Source organism: Vanessa cardui, chromosome 27, assembly GCF_905220365.1.
Source record: "Vanessa cardui chromosome 27, ilVanCard2.1, whole genome shotgun sequence".
In the NCBI taxonomy this organism is placed as follows: domain Eukaryota; kingdom Metazoa; phylum Arthropoda; class Insecta; order Lepidoptera; family Nymphalidae; genus Vanessa; species Vanessa cardui.
In genome coordinates, this window is record NC_061149.1 from 858,614 (window position 1) to 876,655 (window position 18,042).

General features: G+C 41.3%; 1 protein-coding gene across 2 annotated transcripts in view; it reads left to right on the forward strand.

The window, feature by feature from the left end:
* The window catches only part of LOC124541103, an 89,842-nt gene that overhangs the window by 66,198 nt on the left and 5,602 nt on the right, over window positions 1-18,042 (forward strand). The window contains exons 6-15 of one of the 2 annotated variants that reach the window (XM_047118932.1): window positions 37-166; window positions 1,369-1,442; window positions 2,871-2,986; window positions 3,527-3,601; window positions 4,440-4,556; window positions 6,060-6,207; window positions 7,999-8,077; window positions 11,167-11,295; window positions 12,694-12,819; window positions 14,434-14,974. In XM_047118932.1, coding sequence (XP_046974888.1) covers window positions 37-166; window positions 1,369-1,442; window positions 2,871-2,986; window positions 3,527-3,601; window positions 4,440-4,556; window positions 6,060-6,207; window positions 7,999-8,077; window positions 11,167-11,295; window positions 12,694-12,819; window positions 14,434-14,554 — 1,115 coding nt within the window. In that variant the 3' untranslated portion in view covers window positions 14,555-14,974. Of the gene's footprint in view, window positions 1-36; window positions 167-1,368; window positions 1,443-2,870; window positions 2,987-3,526; window positions 3,602-4,439; window positions 4,557-6,059; window positions 6,208-7,998; window positions 8,078-11,166; window positions 11,296-12,693; window positions 12,820-14,433; window positions 14,975-18,042 lie in introns of those variants that run through there. The other variant, XM_047118931.1, reaches the window with a different exon arrangement.

An 18,042-nucleotide genomic window follows, 5' to 3' on the forward strand; every position in this document is an offset into this window, starting at 1 on the left:
TTGAAACTTGGTGTTATTTTCCTCTTATTGGTGCAGGTCCACCACCGACCCTGGGCCCCGCAATGGGCACAGGGGTGGCGATACCGGCTGACGACGTGCCGCTACCACCAAGACGGCCTCACACCCCACATAGACCGCCTTACCGAAGACCGCAACCGACCGTTAGGTAATCTGCCTATTGCATTTATTAAACTTAAACAATCTATAATAGTAATATTAGAAATGTAAAAGTAACTATTTCTATCTGTCGCTCTTTCACGACCAAACCGCTGAACCGAATTGATGAAAATTGGTATGAAGCAAGCGAGTCGAGATGGCCCAGTGGTTAGAACGCGTGCATCTTAACCGATGATTACGGGTTCAAACCCAGGCAAGCACCACTATATATATGTGCTTAATCTCGTGCTCAGCGGTGAAGGAAAACATCGTGAGGAAACATGCATGTGACAAATTTCATAGAAATTCTGCCACATGTGTATTCCAACCCGCATTGGAACAGCGTGGGGGAATATGTTCCAAACCTTCTCCTCAAAGGCAGAGGAGGCCTTTAGCCCAGCAGTGGGAATTTACAGGCTGTTGTTGTTGTTGTTGAAACATGAACTCCATGAAAGGACATAGTTTACTTTTTTGTCTAACACATGACAATCAACACCTTGAAAACGCAAGCGAAGCCGCGGGCGAAAACTAGTTTTAGTATAATCAAGGAATCTACCCTTTTTCTCTTTTGGTTATGTGGGGCTCTCCATCGCTGAAGGCACCGGAATACCCACTAAAAACCAGCGGTACCTATGTCTCTAGGGGGGGCATCTCCAAAGAACCTGCCTATCAGAATTATTTGTAAAACCGAATTCACCTTACCAATCTTGCCTTGTTTGAGATCGATGCATTGCAAACCCATTAAATATTTTAACTGTGGTTTTAATTTTTTTTTTTTAAAGCGTCTCTTAAGACGTTAAATTTATTAAGAAAAAGAAAAGAGTAACTACTGAGTTTCTTGCCGGTTCTTCTCGGTAGAATCTACTTTCCGAACCGGTGGTAGCTTCACTTAATTGTAAAATGACGATTCAAAAGTGCTTATAAAAGCCTACTTGAATAAAGTTTGTTTTGATTTTGATTAACATAAGAATTAACAACATTAAATGCTTAAATATATATATATATACAAATATGAACTAAAACTAGTTACTGTATAAATCTTGATGGCATGCAATGGTGGCAAGAATGCTAGCAGCATTTCCCCGTTGAATCGCAATTCCGATCCTCTGGGCGAACGAACCAGCCTTTCTCACCAGTGGAGGCAATGCGAGGTGTTATACTTTTGATGAAGCTTTGTGGTTTTGGTTTTAATTAATACACGTTTAATTCCAGAATCGATACATGCATAGTCGGCGATGATTCCACCTGTGATCAGGCGCAGAATGAGATGTGCAGGACGGAAGCTGGTAAGTACATACATACATACATTATTACTTGGTGGTAGGGCTTTGTGTGAGCCCGTCTGGGTAGGTACCACCCACGCATCAGTTATGCTACCGCCAAACAACAGTACTCAGTATTGTTGTGTTCCGGTTTGAACGGTGAGTGAGTCAGTGTAACTACAGGCACAAGGGACATAACATCTTAGTTCCCATGGTTAGTGGCGCATTGACGATGTAAGGAATAGTTAATATTTCTTACAGCGTCATTGTCTATGGGTGATGGTGACATATCATCAAGTGGCCCATATGCTCGTCCGCCAACGTATACCATAAAAAAAACATACTCAGTAACACGGCTTTATCCGTAACTAAAGCTTAGCATCAAGATGAGATGGCCCAGTGGTTAGAATGCGCTCATCTTAACCGATGATTGCGTGTTCAAACCCAAAAAAGCATCACTATATATATATGTGCTTAATTTGTGTTTATAATTAATCTCGTGCTCGGCGTGAAGGGAAACATCGTGAGGAAACCTGCATGTGTCTAATTTCATCGAAATTCTGCCTCAATTGCATTGTACAACAACAGCCTGTAAATTCCCACTGCTGGGCTAAAGGCCTCCTCTCCCTTTGAGGAGAAGGTTTGGAACATATTCCACCACGCTGTTCCAATGCGGGTTGGTGGAATACACATGTGGCAGAATTTCTATGAAATTTGTCACATGCAGGTTTCCTCACGATGTTTTCCTTCACCGCTGAGCACGAGATGAATTATAAAGACAAATTAAGCACATGAATCAGCGGTGCTAGCCTGGGTGAATGAGAATTGCATTGTACAGCGTGGTGGAATATGTTCCAAACCTTCTCCTTGATGGGAGAGGAGGCCTTAGCCCAGCAGTGGGAAATGTATAGACTTTAAACCTTAGCTAAAGTTGTTAGTATATTCGTGATATGAGGATTGATTATGTCTTAAATTAATTAAGTGGTCAGTGCTGTCTAACTTATAACTATGAGACATCTATATGTCATCGTCAAAATGTATATACCGTTAGATTATAATCTATCTCGCGAGATTAAACTGTTACACACTGTTTGCAATTAAACGCATAATTAGATTACAATCTATCGAAGTAAATTTTAGTTGAATTATAATCTAACTTAAATATAATGAATTATCGAAATTGTTTTATTGTAAGTTATATGCGCGAGATAGTAGGATACGCAACTCCGAGGTCCCGGGTTCGATTCCCGGCCGAATCGATTCAGAAAAAGTTCATTAGTGTCTATGTTGTCTCGGGTCTAGGTGTTTGTGTCGTCATTATCTGATTTTCCATAACAAAAGTGCCGGAGTAATGTATGTGATATTGTCCAATATTTATTTTTACAAAAAAGAGGGATAATTAACAGGCTGTCCCTGTCGCATCTTACTGACTTCTCCTGTTTCCCTTTCCAGGTATATCCAGCTGTCAGTGCAGACCGGGATACGCGAGGAGAACCCACCGGGACCCTTGCAGGCGAGTCGTGTCCCTCGTCCTCAACATGAGGGTGGACAGGATATATGACAGAAAGGTGAGGTCCTCACTTCTCTTGGGTGCTAGAATTAATACAATAGTTTTCCATCTCGATAACAGCTTGGAAGACCTTTAAAGCGCAATTTTTGCAAATCCATAGTGAATATATAAAATCCATAGAGTATTCGAGCTCACGACCAATCATATCGCGTCAATTCAAGGTCAAATCTATTTTATATGTATTTTTGTGTTCTTGTGTTCATAATCTATAATTATAAATGTGAAAGTAATTCTGTCTGTCTGTCGCTCTTTCACGACCAAACCGCTGAACCGAATTTGGTGAAATTTGGTATGAAGCAAACTTGAATTCCATGAAAAGACATAGATACGAGAAAACCAACACCCAAAAATGACTATGAGCGAGCGCGCAATTGCTTGTATAAAACATTTTATTTGCTAGAATAACGTAGGTATTCATTTTCTTGCCGGTTTTGCCACATTCTGAACCGCTGATAAGACATGAAAATTCGATGAGGATATCAATTGTTTTTATAGGTACCTATCATTGTCAAAAACTGTACCAATTTGTTCATTTCAGATGGCGTGGGATGCAAAGTTAGCTGATAAAGAATCAGAACCTTATCAGCAGCTGAGCTATGAAGCTGTGCGAGCAGTAAGTACTTATCTTATTGTTCTGCTGAATATTAAGGAAACTCTAACCTACCCAAACGGGTGGGTACAATTCAGATATTCTGCCGCAAAGCAGCAGTACTTTGTAATGTTTTTTATGGTATAATTTGGTGAATGAGCATATGGGCCTCTTCATGGTGAGAGGTCTCCATCACTCAGAGATCATAACCATTACCTACATTAATGCCACCAACCTTGGGAATTAAGATGTTATGATGTGCCTGTAGTTATACTGACCTTTCAAACCGGAACACAACTACGAGTAATGTTGTTTGGCGGTAGGATAACTGATGAGTTGGTGGTACCTACCCAACCGGCACATAGACCTACACCAAGTAAATGTTGTGTTTTTTGTGAAGAGTCAGTGAATCAAGTAAAGCACAAGACACATTTGTGTTTGTAGGTTTTATAAAAAAAATGTGCAATAGGATACTTGCCAATGCGAAAAATAAAGTGTCAATTACTGTAATCAATATAAAATGGATTTAAAAAGTAAAGTAAAGTAACAGCTTGTAAATTTTCCACTGTTGGGCTAAAGCCTCCTCTCCCTTTGAGGAGAGGGTTCGGAAAATATTCCACCACTCTCCACTCTGTTCCAATGTGGTTGGTTGGCACATGTAGCAGAATTTTGATGAAATTAGTCACATGTAGGTTTCCTCACGATGTTTTCCTTCACCACCGAGCATGATATGAGTTATAGACACAAATTAAACACATATGTAGTCGTGCTTGCCTGAGTTCCTAACCACTGGACCATATAAGCTCTCTAATGGATATTAAAAACCATTTAAATAGCGTATTATGTGTGTTTGTTTTCTCAGATCGACTCTGCATTCTCAATGACTCCATTCTCGGACGATTTCGTCAGCGGCTCAGTGAACAATGTCTTCAAGGGCGACGAGGAAAACCGCGGGATATACGTTAATTATACGGTCTTGGTGAGTTCATTTACTGCACAACAACAACAAACAACAACAACAGCCTGTAAATTCCCACTGCTGGGCTAAAGGCCTCCTCTCCCTTTGAGGAGAAGGTTTGGAACATATTCCACCACGCTGTTCCAATGCGGTGGTGGAATACACATGTGGCAGAATATCTATGAAATTTGTCACATGCAGGTTTCCTCACGATGTTTTCCTTCACTGCTGAGCACGAGATGAATTCTAAAGACAAAATTAAGCACATGAATCAGCGGTGCTTGCAGGGGTTTGAACTCGCAATCATCGGTTAAGATGCACGCGTTCTAACCACTGGGCCATCTCTGCTCCTACTGCACAACATGTATCACAAAATGTGTCACAAAAGTAAGGGAGGGGGGTAGTTTTTACATACCCTATGTCCAGCCTCATAAGTACAACAAGCACACGGGTAAAGTGAGTGAGTGAGTGAGTGAGTGAGGGTTCTTCTTACCTGGGCTGTTCCTCCCCGGTAGCCTCGACTACCGTGTCATCTTGTTCTGACCTAAAGGGTCCTTGGACCCAGTGATGTCTGCTGTGTGTGCTGTAAAGTGGTATTCTGACTATCTACAAAACTCCCAAAAATAAAGTAATGGTCCAAGACTTTGGCGCTGTCGTTGACTTTTTTCTTGGCAAGAGTCGGCCTGACTATCCTTTGCTGTGCAATGCTTTTGCTACATTTCATGGATGCTTGAGCAGTTAAGGGGTGAAAAAATACACTGGAAACTCACTCTCACTCACTTATAAATGAGTATTGTTAGAAGCGGTAGGCGGCTTTATCTTGAATACAAGAATTTTATCTGAATACTTCATTCTAAGAGGGGAGGAGAGCTTTAGATGTGGTATAAATACTTACTTGACGACCTCCATGGTCGAGTAGTGTAAACCGGTTTTCATGGGTACGTCACTCTGAGGTCCCGGGTTCGTCTACACGAGTCTATGTAGAAAATTCATCAGTGTTAAATGTTGTCTTGGGTCTGGGTGTTTGTGGTCGTCGTTACTTCTGACTTTCCATAACGCACATCTGAGGTCCCGGGTTTGTCTATCCGAGTCGATGTAGAAAATTCATCAGTGTTATATGTTGTCTTGGGTCTGGGAGTTTGTGGTCGTTGTTACTTCTGACTTGGCTACTCACATCGGGATCAGAGTAAGGTATTGTCCCACTTGGTGGTAGGGCTTTGTGCGAGCCCGTCTGGGTAGGTACCACCAACTCATCAGTTATTCTACCGCCAAATAACAGTAGTCAGTATTGTTGTGTTCCGGTTTGAAGGGTGAGTGAGCCAGTGTAACTACAGGCACAAGGGACATAACATCTTAGTTCCCAAGGTTAGTGACAGTGACGATGTAAGGAATAGTTAATATTTCTCACAGCGTCATTGTCTATGGGTGATGGTGACCACTTACCATCAGGTGGCCCATATGCTCGTCCGCCAATCTAAACCATAAAAAAAAGGTATGTGAGGAGTGTGTGTCTCGGGTGCGCAGATGCAGGAGACTGCGGAGACGCTGCGTCCGGCGGTGGCGGGCGACATCCAGCGCCACCTGCTGGGCGTCGTGCGGCGCCGCTCCAACAACATCGGCGCCTCCGCGCTCTGGGTCGACTCGCCCGCCGCCTGCGTGCTGCCGCTGCACGGTGAGCCCCCTCCACTGCCCCATCGCACTCATCATCTACTTCACCATAATAGCACCGCACTCACCATTCTACTATACTATATACTATACCATAATATTATCGGCAAACAACTGCCACCATAATACCAGCAAACAACTGCCACCACCATAATACCATCGGCAAACAACTGCCACCACCATGATACCATCGGCAAACAACTGCCACCACCATAATACCATTGGCAAACAACTGCTATCACCATAACACCATCGGCAAACAACTGCCACCACTATAATACCATCGGCAAACAACTGCCATCACCATAATACTATCGGCAAACAACTGCCACCACCATGATACCATTGGCAAACAACTGCCACCACCATAATACCATCGGCAAACAACTGCCACCACCATAAAACCATCGGCAAACATCTGCCACCACCATAATACCATCGGCAAACAACTGCCACCACAATAAAACCATCGGCAAACAACTGTCACTACAATAAAACCATCGGTAAACAACTGCCACCACCATAATACCATCGACAAACAACTGCCACCACCATAACACCATTTGCAAACAACTGCGACCACCACAATACCATCGGTAAACAACTGCCATCGTACCACCACACCACTAATATACCTCAACCACGGTAATTCACCATTAAAGCATCACAGGTACACTCCTTCCACCACGTCAACTTCATAAGACCACTGTATCACCTACATATAACTGACACACCATCACCATACCATCGATAGACCAACAATACGATGTAACAATTATACACATCCTTTGTATACTGGTAATATATACGACGACCTCCGTGGTCGAGTGGTGCATACACCGGTTTTCATGGATACGCCACTCTGAGGTCCCGGGTTCGATTCCCGGCCGAGTCGATGTATATTACCATTAGTTTTCTATGTTGTCTTGGGTTGGATGTTTGTGGTACCGTCGTTACTTCTGATTTTCCATAACACAAGCTTCAGCTACTTACATTGGGATCAGAGTAATGTATGTGATGTTGTCTTATATTTATTTATATTTACACCACTAATATACCTCAATCACGGTAATTCACCATCAAAGCATCACTGGTACACTCCTTCCACCACGTCAACTTCATAAGACCACTGTATCACCTAAATATAACTGACACACCATCATCATACATACACCAACAATACGTTGTAACAATTATACACATCCTTTGTATACTGGTAATGACAAGTTTATTTTATTTTTTATTTATTAATTTTATTTGGTTCTTCAACAATGTGTACACTGTTTATAATAATAAAATATAACAAAAATAACATTCTATTCTAAGTGTCACAATTAATTAAAGAAGAACACAGCATGCACTAAAAGAAAACAATCAACATCTTAACCTAATTAGAAAATTATTTCAATCTTAATTAAAAGGAAGTAAAAAAAAAAACGATGTAATAAATATATATATGGGACAGGATGTAACAACTTAGGCTTCATTTTTGTTGCCCAGTACGATATTTTTCATGGACGCAATGGACGTAACATTTAGATCGACACTGTGTTGAATATTCATCATAAGCATCATACATTTGTGAAAATGTATAATGTCAAAATAATTAATTTATTTATTTCCATATGGGACCCTAAGTTCAGGTTTATGACATGGTATCCTTATATCAAGCACAGGGATCGCGGAGACATCAGGACAGTACTATACGTGATACCCGATTCACTTAATGCGAACATCTATCAACCAGCCAAGTCTATGGAATCCAGTATTAACTTAAGTATTGATTTTCTTCCAGATTTGGATGAGTGTTCGTCTTCTGAGCTGAACGACTGTCACGAACTGGCCGTTTGCACCAACACGTGGGGGGCGTTCTCGTGAGTTCACTATCACTTTTATTAGAGTCGAGATGGCCCAGTGGTTAGAACGCGTGCATCTTAACCGATGATTGCGGGTTCAAACCCAGGCTTGCCTGATTCATGTGCTTAATTTGTCTTTATAATTCATCTCGTACTCGGCGGTGAAGGAAAACATCGTGAAGAAATTTTCATGTGACAAATTTAATAGAAATTCTGCCACATGTGTATTCCAACCCGCATTGGAACAGCGTGGTGGAATATGTTCCAAACCTTCTCCTCTAAGGGAGAGGAGGCCTTTAGCCCAGCGGTGGGAATTTAATTTACAGGCTGTTGTTGTTGTTCACTTTTAGTGTCAAGGAACGCTTGTGTGCAAAAGATTATTTTAATTATACAGATAGTGAGTTTATGATCGCCTTCTGGCTATTGGCTATTTCTTTTCATATTCAATTGTGTTTGAGTGAGTTTATATATGAGTATAGTTTATTTATAGCTCCAATATATAAATTTTTGAGCTAAAACAGACCCAGCAAATTCTAGACCAATCCATCCTATTTTATTGAAAATCTTAGATATAACATAATAATACATTTTATAGTTTACAAGAATCAAACTGCGTCAGATAAAAAATAAATAGCCCATGATTGATTTGAAGAAAGCTTTCGATACAGTCAGCTATGACCAATTGCTCAATTAAATAAAATAATTCTTTGGTTATCAGATATCTTTGGTTCGGCGTACAAAATTGTAGAATACTATTTAAAGAATTACACGAAAATAGTTAAAATAGAATATTTTGGAAGTTACCTTGCAATATTATCGTATGGGATACCACAAGGCTTCATTTTAGGACCCTGATTGTATTTAGTTTTCATTACCGATATTAGTAACATAGACAACATCCGTGAATTTTGTATATCATATTTTTATTTCTACAGTTTTTTATAAAAACATAAATATTTTATTATGTCTTATGTTACTCCACGTAGAAGAATAAAATAAAAATTTGGTTTTGCTAAAGTAAGTCTTAAAAGTTTTTTGAGTTTATTTTTAGAGATTATAAAATAGAAAAGAGAATATATTACAAGAATAGATTTGGAGATAAATAAGAGAAATCGATAAAATCAAAATCAAAATCAAAGTATACTTTATTCAAGAGGGCTTTTACAAGCACTTTTGAATCGTCATTTAACAATTAAGTGAAGCTACCACCGGTTCGGAAAGTAGATTCTACCGAGAAGAACCGGCAAGAAACTCAGTAGTTACTCTTTTTCAACATTTAAAAAAATACAGTCATGTTAGTTGATTTTTAAGTTAATACAATTATTAAATTAATATATCCTGCCTGGAAGTCAATAGGTATTAATTCCACGCTTTTTTATCATCTACAAAATCTTGTATCGAATAATACGCCTTTTTCACCAATGTATTTTTTATAAACGATTTAAATTTACGAGACGGCAAAGTTAAAAATGTCTGTGGAATTTTATTATAGAAATGGATACCTTGCCCCAAGAAAGATTTATTGACTTTGCGGAGTCGGAAACTTGGCGTTATAAGCTTATCCTTACTTCTAGTGCATATATAATGATTATCACTGATTTTATCAAAGTTATCAATGTTACTGTGAATATACATGATATTGTTGTAAATATATTGCGACGCAACAGTGAGTATTCCTACTCTGTTAAAAACATCCCGAAGAGAGTCTCTAGCTCCAAGATTATAAATAAACCGAATTGCTCTCTTTTGTAAAATAAAGACAGATTCAATGTCTGCAGCGTTACCCCAAAGTAATATGCCATATGACATAATACTGCGAAAATAACCAAAATAAACTAAACGAGCGGTATCAATATCAGTTAGTTGTCTAACTTTTCTAACCGCGTATGCTGCGGAGCTGAGTCTCCCTGTTAGGGACGACAAATGGGGACTCCACTGAAGTCTGGAATCCAATTCTATTCCCAAGAACACGGTAGTATCGGCTACATCAAGCGGGCCACCGCTTAGAGATATATTATAATTTTGCTTCCTAACATTGGGTAGGGTAAAAACTACACATTTTGTTTTTTGAGTATTCAAAACCTTTATTTGACATTATTATTTGACATTATTTAACATATTATTTACATTAAACCAATCTTGTATCTGTGATAAGGCACCGTTCACATCGTCATAGTCAGTTTTTTTCCTGTCAACCTTAAAAATCAGTGAAGTGTCGTCAGCAAACAATACTATATCACAAATACCTTTAACAAAGAAAGGAAGGTCATTTATATATACAAGGAATAGAAAGGAACCCAAAATTTAACCTTGTGGAACACCCATTTTTAGCGTAGATCCAGTAGACTTTATTCCATTAATGAAAACTTGCTGGATTCTTTGACTTAAGTATGAAGCAATGAGATCAAGAGCCCTACCTTTAACGCCGTAATATTTGAGCTTATAAAGAAGCGTCTCGTGTTCTACACAATCAAATGCTTTAGATAAATCACAGAATACTCCAATAGCATTCTGTGATTTCTCCCAAGCATCGTAAATATGCTTAAGAAGCGCAATTCCCGCATCAGTTGTTGATCGACCTCTTGTAAAACCAAATTGCTCACTATGAAAAATTTTATTTGTACCAAAATGGATAAGAAGTTGATTTAAAATATTTTTTTCGAAAATTTTACTTAAAGATGGGAGTATTGAAATAGGCCTGTAATTACTGGGATCGCTCCTATTTCCATTCTTAAAAAGTGGTAAGACTTTACTACATTATAACAAGTCAGGAAATGAATCCTTGTCCAAACTCTTGTTAAAAATTACTGCTATATACGGAGCAATATCGTGTATGATGTTATTTATGAATTTTACCGAAATGCCCCATACGTCGTTAGTTTTTTTAATATTGAGTGTTTTAAATACTTTTATAACATCTATTGCACAAACTGTTTCAAAAGAAAAATCAATAATGCATTTAGAAACATGTTTTTTTAATAATCTAATAATCTAGCTGCATCCAATGTGATTACTATTTCGATTCGAACTTCTTTCTTGGAGCTTTGTAACTTTGTTCTTGGAGCAATCAATAGAAATGTAGGAAATAAATAGTACGTCGTCCCCAGCTGCGCCTGCCCCGACACCACGCTGGACGCGGGCGGCGCGCGGGCGGGCCGCGCCTGCCGCGCGTGCGGCGCGCAGCACTGCAGCGAGCGCGGCCAGTGCCGCTACGCGCACGGCCAGCCCTACTGCACGTGAGTACCCCCCGCGCCGCACTGCAGCGAGCGCGGCCAGTGCCGCTACGCGCACGGCCAGCCCTACTGCACGTGAGTACCCCCCGCGCCGCACTGCAGCGAGCGCGGCCAGTGCCGCTACGCGCACGGCCAGCCCTACTGCACGTGAGTACCCCCCGCGCCGCACTGCAGCGAGCGCGGCCAGTGCCGCTACGCGCACGGCCAGCCCTACTGCACGTGAGTACCCCCCGCGCCGCACTGCAGCGAGCGCGGCCAGTGCCGCTACGCGCACGGCCAGCCCTACTGCACGTGAGTACCCCCCGCGCCGCACTGCAGCGAGCGCGGCCAGTGCCGCTACGCGCACGGCCAGCCCTACTGCACGTGAGTACCCCCCGCGCCGCACTGCAGCGAGCGCGGCCAGTGCCGCTACGCGCACGGCCAGCCCTACTGCACGTGAGTACCCCCCGCGCCGCACTGCAGCGAGCGCGGCCAGTGCCGCTACGCGCACGGCCAGCCCTACTGCACGTGAGTACCCCCCGCGCCGCACTGCAGCGAGCGCGGCCAGTGCCGCTACGCGCACGGCCAGCCCTACTGCACGTGAGTACCCCCCGCGCCGCACTGCAGCGAGCGCGGCCAGTGCCGCTACGCGCACGGCCAGCCCTACTGCACGTGAGTACCCCCCGCGCCGCACTGCAGCGAGCGCGGCCAGTGCCGCTACGCGCACGGCTAGCCCTACTGCACGTGAGTACCCCCCGCGCCGCACTGCAGCGAGCGCGGCCAGTGCCGCTACGCGCACGGCCAGCCCTACTGCACGTGAGTACCCCCCACGCCGCACTGCAGCGAGCGCGGCCAGTGCCGCTACGCGCACGGCCAGCCCTACTGCACGTGAGTACCCCCCGCGCCGCACTGCAGCGAGCGCGGCCAGTGCCGCTACGCGCACGGCCAGCCCTACTGCACGTGAGTACCCCCCGCGCCGCACTGCAGCGAGCGCGGCCAGTGCCGCTACGCGCACGGCCAGCCCTACTGCACGTGAGTACCCCCCGTGCTCACATGCATCACGGCTACAAATTATTCGTCTGTACCTCGGAGCGCACGTTTAACTATCAGTGCTCTTTATGGTATCGGACTCAATCAAAATGTACTTTATTCAAGTGGGCTTTTTCAAGCACTTTTGAATCGTCATATAACAATTAAGTAAAGCTCGGAAAGTAGATTCTACCGAGAAGAACCGGCAAGAAACTCAGTAGTTACTCTTTTTAAAATTAAAAAAAAGTACAGTCATGTTAGTTAATACAATTATTTAAATTAATATATCCAGCCTGGAAGTCAACGGGTATTAAGTATACACAAAGTTTCGTAAATTTCATTCAAACGATTATTAAAATAATAGTAAGATTAACTGTAAATATTTACCCTCAGTTGTTCGTCCGGATACTACGGGTCCACGTGTGAGATGGACGGCGAGGTAATCGGCGTGGCGGTGGGGGCCTCCCTATTGGCCTTGGTGGTCATAGTGATCACTTTGGCGGCGCTGATCTCTTGGAGGTGAGTCTTAGCTTTATTATTAACTATAATTTGAAACAAATCCACCGTTCGAATATGATTAATTATTTAACATTCTTAATTCATTTACTAAAGGCAAATAGAAAGAATTCTCAAATTTGCTGATTGCTGCTAACGCTACAAGCGCCCAATGGGCGTTCAAATAAATGTTGAGTGTAGTTGATGTACAGTTCTACGAGGGTGCGTTTTTATGTTGGCGGAATGTGAGGCTTGGAGGGGGTTGATTAACCTCTTCAAAATCCTAACATGTTTGACTTATAACTAGTATATATACGAGGTTATATACAGCTATCATGAAGCAATTAGGAGTGAAAAGATAAATATGTTATGTAGAATATGATGCGATGGTGACCACTTACCATCAGGTGGCCCATATGCTCGTCCGCCAACCTATACCTTAAAAAAAAACAAGGAAATCAGTTTTAATATTGAATGAGATGTCATTTGCTTATGGTTGCTTATGGTTCCATGGTGTACAAGTGGCACAATTTATTCAAACAAGAAAGAATATCACTTGAAGACGACTCGAGCCCGGGCAGGAGCATCGAGGTGACCAAACATATCCAAAATGTAGTCGACGATGCTTTATTAACAAAGAAACAATGCGCAATGGTTGGAGTATCCAATGCAACATTTTTTAAAACCCAGCATTATCTTGGCATGACATGCTCATGCCGCCGCAAAAACAACGCGTAGAGTGTTCACGTGCATTTTTGGACAAGGATGGTGTTAAGTCAAATTGTTACTGGAGATGAATCTTGGGTTCATCATTATGATCCTGAGTCGAAACAAGATTCCATGCAGTGGCATAAAAATGGCACAGCATCTCCCAGGAAGTTTAAGGTGTCATTCAGCGGGGAAACTCATGGCAATAGTTTTTGGATCTCTAAAGTAATACGCTTCCATATTAGTGATTAAAATAAGCCATTAAAGAGATAAGACGGAGAAAATTGACAAAAGGTGTGCTGTTTCTGCGTGATAACGCGGCCGTCCACAAAAGCCGCGTTGCGTTGTCTGCCCTGCATGGACTTCGATATTTTGAATCACCCACCCTACAGTCAAGACCTGGCTCGTAGCTATTACTACCTATTTCAAAATTGAAAAAAGAGCTACGACTAAGAAACTAACTCAGATGCAGTTTCGGTATAAAAACAATAATTGAAAGATCTGAAAAATGTAACTGCTTGCAGATGAGTGTATCAAACAGGAAGAAAAAGTAGAGTCAGAGAGTAAACAGCCTGTAAATCTGCCACTGCTGGGCTGATGGCCTCCTCTCGCATTAAGGAGAGTGCTTGGAACATATTCCACCACGCTGTTCCAATGCGGGTTGGTGGAATGCACATGTGGCAGATTTTCAATGAAATTAGACACATGCAGGTTTCCTCACGATGTTTTCCTTCGCCGCCGAGCACGAGATGAATTATTAACACAAAATAAGCACCTATATATAGTGGCGCTTGCGTGGGTTTGAACCCGAAATCATCGGTTAATACATACAACCACCCCCCCTCCATATGCCTCATTCTGCGAACATAAAAACGCTTCCTCTTATATTCAAAGCTGCCATAACAAATGTCGGTATTCGTCTCGCTCCAGCCGTCCCTTTCTCTCTCGATACCTTCCTGCGCTCGTGTACAGTCGGCGCCGCTCGGCGCGCCCCGAACGCGACCCGAGCGTGCCCGAGTGTGTCCCGCTGCGTGACATCAGAGCTTCTTAGCAGAAGAAGTGTAGTTAGTTTCAGATCCTGTTTTATCTGTCTGCTACCAGACCGGCATGCTCCTTGACTATTAGTGTTAAACAGTTTTGTGCTCTCTATCGGGCGATGACGTCATCTGTCATGTGTCAACTGTCAAAAACGCAGTTGAAGTACAGTTCCAGTTCATTCGAGGATGGACAGATTATAAATCGAATTTTGATATTGACATAGAATCTTAATCAGTGTATAATGTGTTTTATTGTAAGTGCTTCTGTTTTAATTATTACGTTAGTTATAACGCCATAGCTGATAACGCCATAATCTAAGTCTGTGATCGTTGTGGTAAATTTGCTTTCTCTTAATGTTATGATTTAATTGTATTTCGTGTATACTTCTATTATAAATAGTTTTAAGTTTTTCTAAATAAATATGTTAAATTTATATGTTTTGTTCTATGAATGCTGTCATCATTCGCTTGATATATGTTGTATGTTGCTGTATTTGTTGTTGTGTCTGCTTCATCGTCTCTACTCATATTCTCAGTTACATCTGATTGCTTACGTCACCGACTCAACCCCAGCGCACATCCTTTTTTGTCATCCGCCTTGTGTTCAGTACCGATAGCATAATAGTTACCGTTTGCAATTAAATCATTGGGATTATATGGCGCACTTGATGCCATCTACGCATTGTCTGCAGTCAACCCGCAGATAATTGTTTTAAAAGCTGAATATTTTAAAGCTTCCATAGCTAAAAATATATATCAAAGCAATCTTAATAATATACTAATAGCAACTAAATAAATACTTGTATATTATAAATGTATACAGTACATCTATATACTATAATTTGAATTACAACCAAATAACTTGCTTAAATACGAGGTGTGGTAATCAAGTTCAAGTAATTTGTGAAAAACATACAGACAAATTCACAATAATATCCCTTTGACTCTTTGCAACGAATTCAATGCAAAAGGGCACAAGATTGTTTCAATCAAATCAAAAAAGTCCTTGGTACTCTCCGAAGTCAATTTGTACTGCAAAGCAGCACAGCTTTGCTTGAAGACCTGGATGCTGTCATGACAAGTTCAAAGGGACATCTTGTGGTGATTGGTAGATGGAGTGGGTGCGAGACCGTTGGAGTTTCATTTGCAATATCTTGCACGATTGATTCTGCGTCGTGGTGCTTCAAAATCCAGTATCTCAACGAGTTTGGGCATACGGAAAGACCGTGTGGTGTGCCAGTTTGGCGAACAGGAGCATATGCAAGATTCATCGTACAACGGATAGCGAAAAAGATAATTCAAAATTGCCATTTTTCTCAAAAAAAAAGATCCCCGATTGTTAAAAAATAAATTATGGCAAATTCAGAACTGACAATGTTTCACTGAGATAAAATATAAACACGAAAGTGACTGGAGATTCATCCGTGCTTGAAAAGTGTAATCTTTGGGTTGGATCTCTGTGGTGGTTAAATGTTATCTAGTCAAGCAAGCCCAATATTGTGATCAGTGGACACCGAAGTAACAACGAAAAAGAAATCTCCAAGATCCAACTGAAGCTGCCAGTTAGGATCAACATGAAAAACTACTATATTTAAAAAAATATGCATAAAAATAAGAAAAAATATAAGTATAAAAAAAAATATAAAAAAGACAGGAAAACTTCTAAAATCAAAAATTCCATATCTGAATGAGAAAAAAAAACGAAATATAAAAAAAAAGAAAAAAATATGCACAAATGTTTATTAAAAAAGATTGTAAAAAAGAAAAAAGTAATAAAAAGTACAACAGTATAAAAGAAGTATTACTGTGCAGCTTGTTGGGCGTGGATCAGATCCAGCACTGGGATTAATGGTGTGCATCGTGCTGTGACGACGTTCCTTCTACAATGTCTTATAGAAGCTCTCCTCCATTCTTTAAAGGAGGACTCGTTAATCTTTTTCCAGGTCCAATAACTTCACAAAGTCATGATATTTAAAGTAAGTTTAATTAAATTTTATGAAATGAGTGCCTTGTAAATAAATTGATGTAAATATATGATTGTAGAATATACTATATTGAGGATGAACGAACAGGGTCCGTTCAGCCCGGCAAGAGGCAAAGCTTTGCCAGCATTGGCATAAATCAGAGGCAGTCACATAGGTGAGTCACAAATATTACATTTTTGACAAATAAAATTACATTTTAAATAAATATATAGTCTCAAAATCGTATGTTACCACACAGTGGTTGCGTTTTTTGTATGGAAACCTATTCATCATATTTTCTAGCGTCACAGCAACTCTTAGTACCGGATCCAAAGGTGAGTGAGACAGTAACTCCAGCACAAGAGACATCTTCAACTTCTTAGTTACCAAGGTTTGTGTTGAAACGGGTAATATTTCTTGGAGTGCCAATTTTTGTGAAGTACAAAAAAAAAAGAGTCGAGATGGCCCAGTGGTAAGAACGCGTGCATCTTAACCGATGATTGCGGGTTCAAACCCAGGCAAGCACCGCTGATTCATGTGCTTAATTTGTCTTTATAATTCATCTCGTGCTCAGCGGTGAAGGAAAATGTCGTGAGGAAACGTGCATGTGACAAATTTCACAGAAATTCTGCCACATGTGTTTTCCACCAACCAGCATTGGAACAGCGTGGTGGAATATGTTCCAAACCTTCTCCTCAAAGGGAGAGGAGGCCTTTAGCCCAGCAGTGGGAATTTACAGGCTGCTGCTGCTGCCTGCTGCTGCTGTGAAATACCATCATTGCTAGCCGTACTAAAAAAATAAATCTTAAATTTGCATCTCTGTAAAGTTTATTTAATCTTCCCTCTTCTAAGTTTTAATGCCTTTGTTTTTGTAAGACTTTCTCATTTATGTTGTCAGAAAAGCCGTTAATTAATTATTTCTTAATTTCACGTTCTTTAAACAGCGATTGCAGTTCACTTATCATGGATCATCACGTAGCACAGGACAGGAGCCTTCGCGCAATTTATGCGAATATTCGGCACTTATTCCAAATTATGCTTTAGTACCATTTCAAGTGGAATGTTTCAACAATTTGGACTAATAGAGAAAATTCTTTATTAAAAGTACATCTCGTTCAAATGCCGATATTGCTGACTGGAGAGCAGGAGGATTGAAGAAGGTTTTCCGGATGCCAAATATCAAATCCTTTGGTGACTGGATCTGGGATTGAGGAAGGTTTTCAGAATCCTTCTATCCAAACTTTTCAGATTTGTCCGGATATCCTACGAGATATCTTTTGTCTTAAGACACTGCGGTATATGGGACGTGAAGATTTCACGTAGATTCCCGAACGCTACCCAGTCGAGTTGGATTCGACGGTTGACTTCTTTATGGAAGTTGAACTTACCTAATTGGATCTGATAGCTCGAAAAATCGACGGCCGTTGGCTCCAACGAGTTATCGAGTGAACCGGAAGACACAGCGTGGGTAGCCCTCCCCCCTTCCACAAGCTGGTCCAGCGTTGCTAGATACGGGCTGCATAGGACCGGTCGTTATA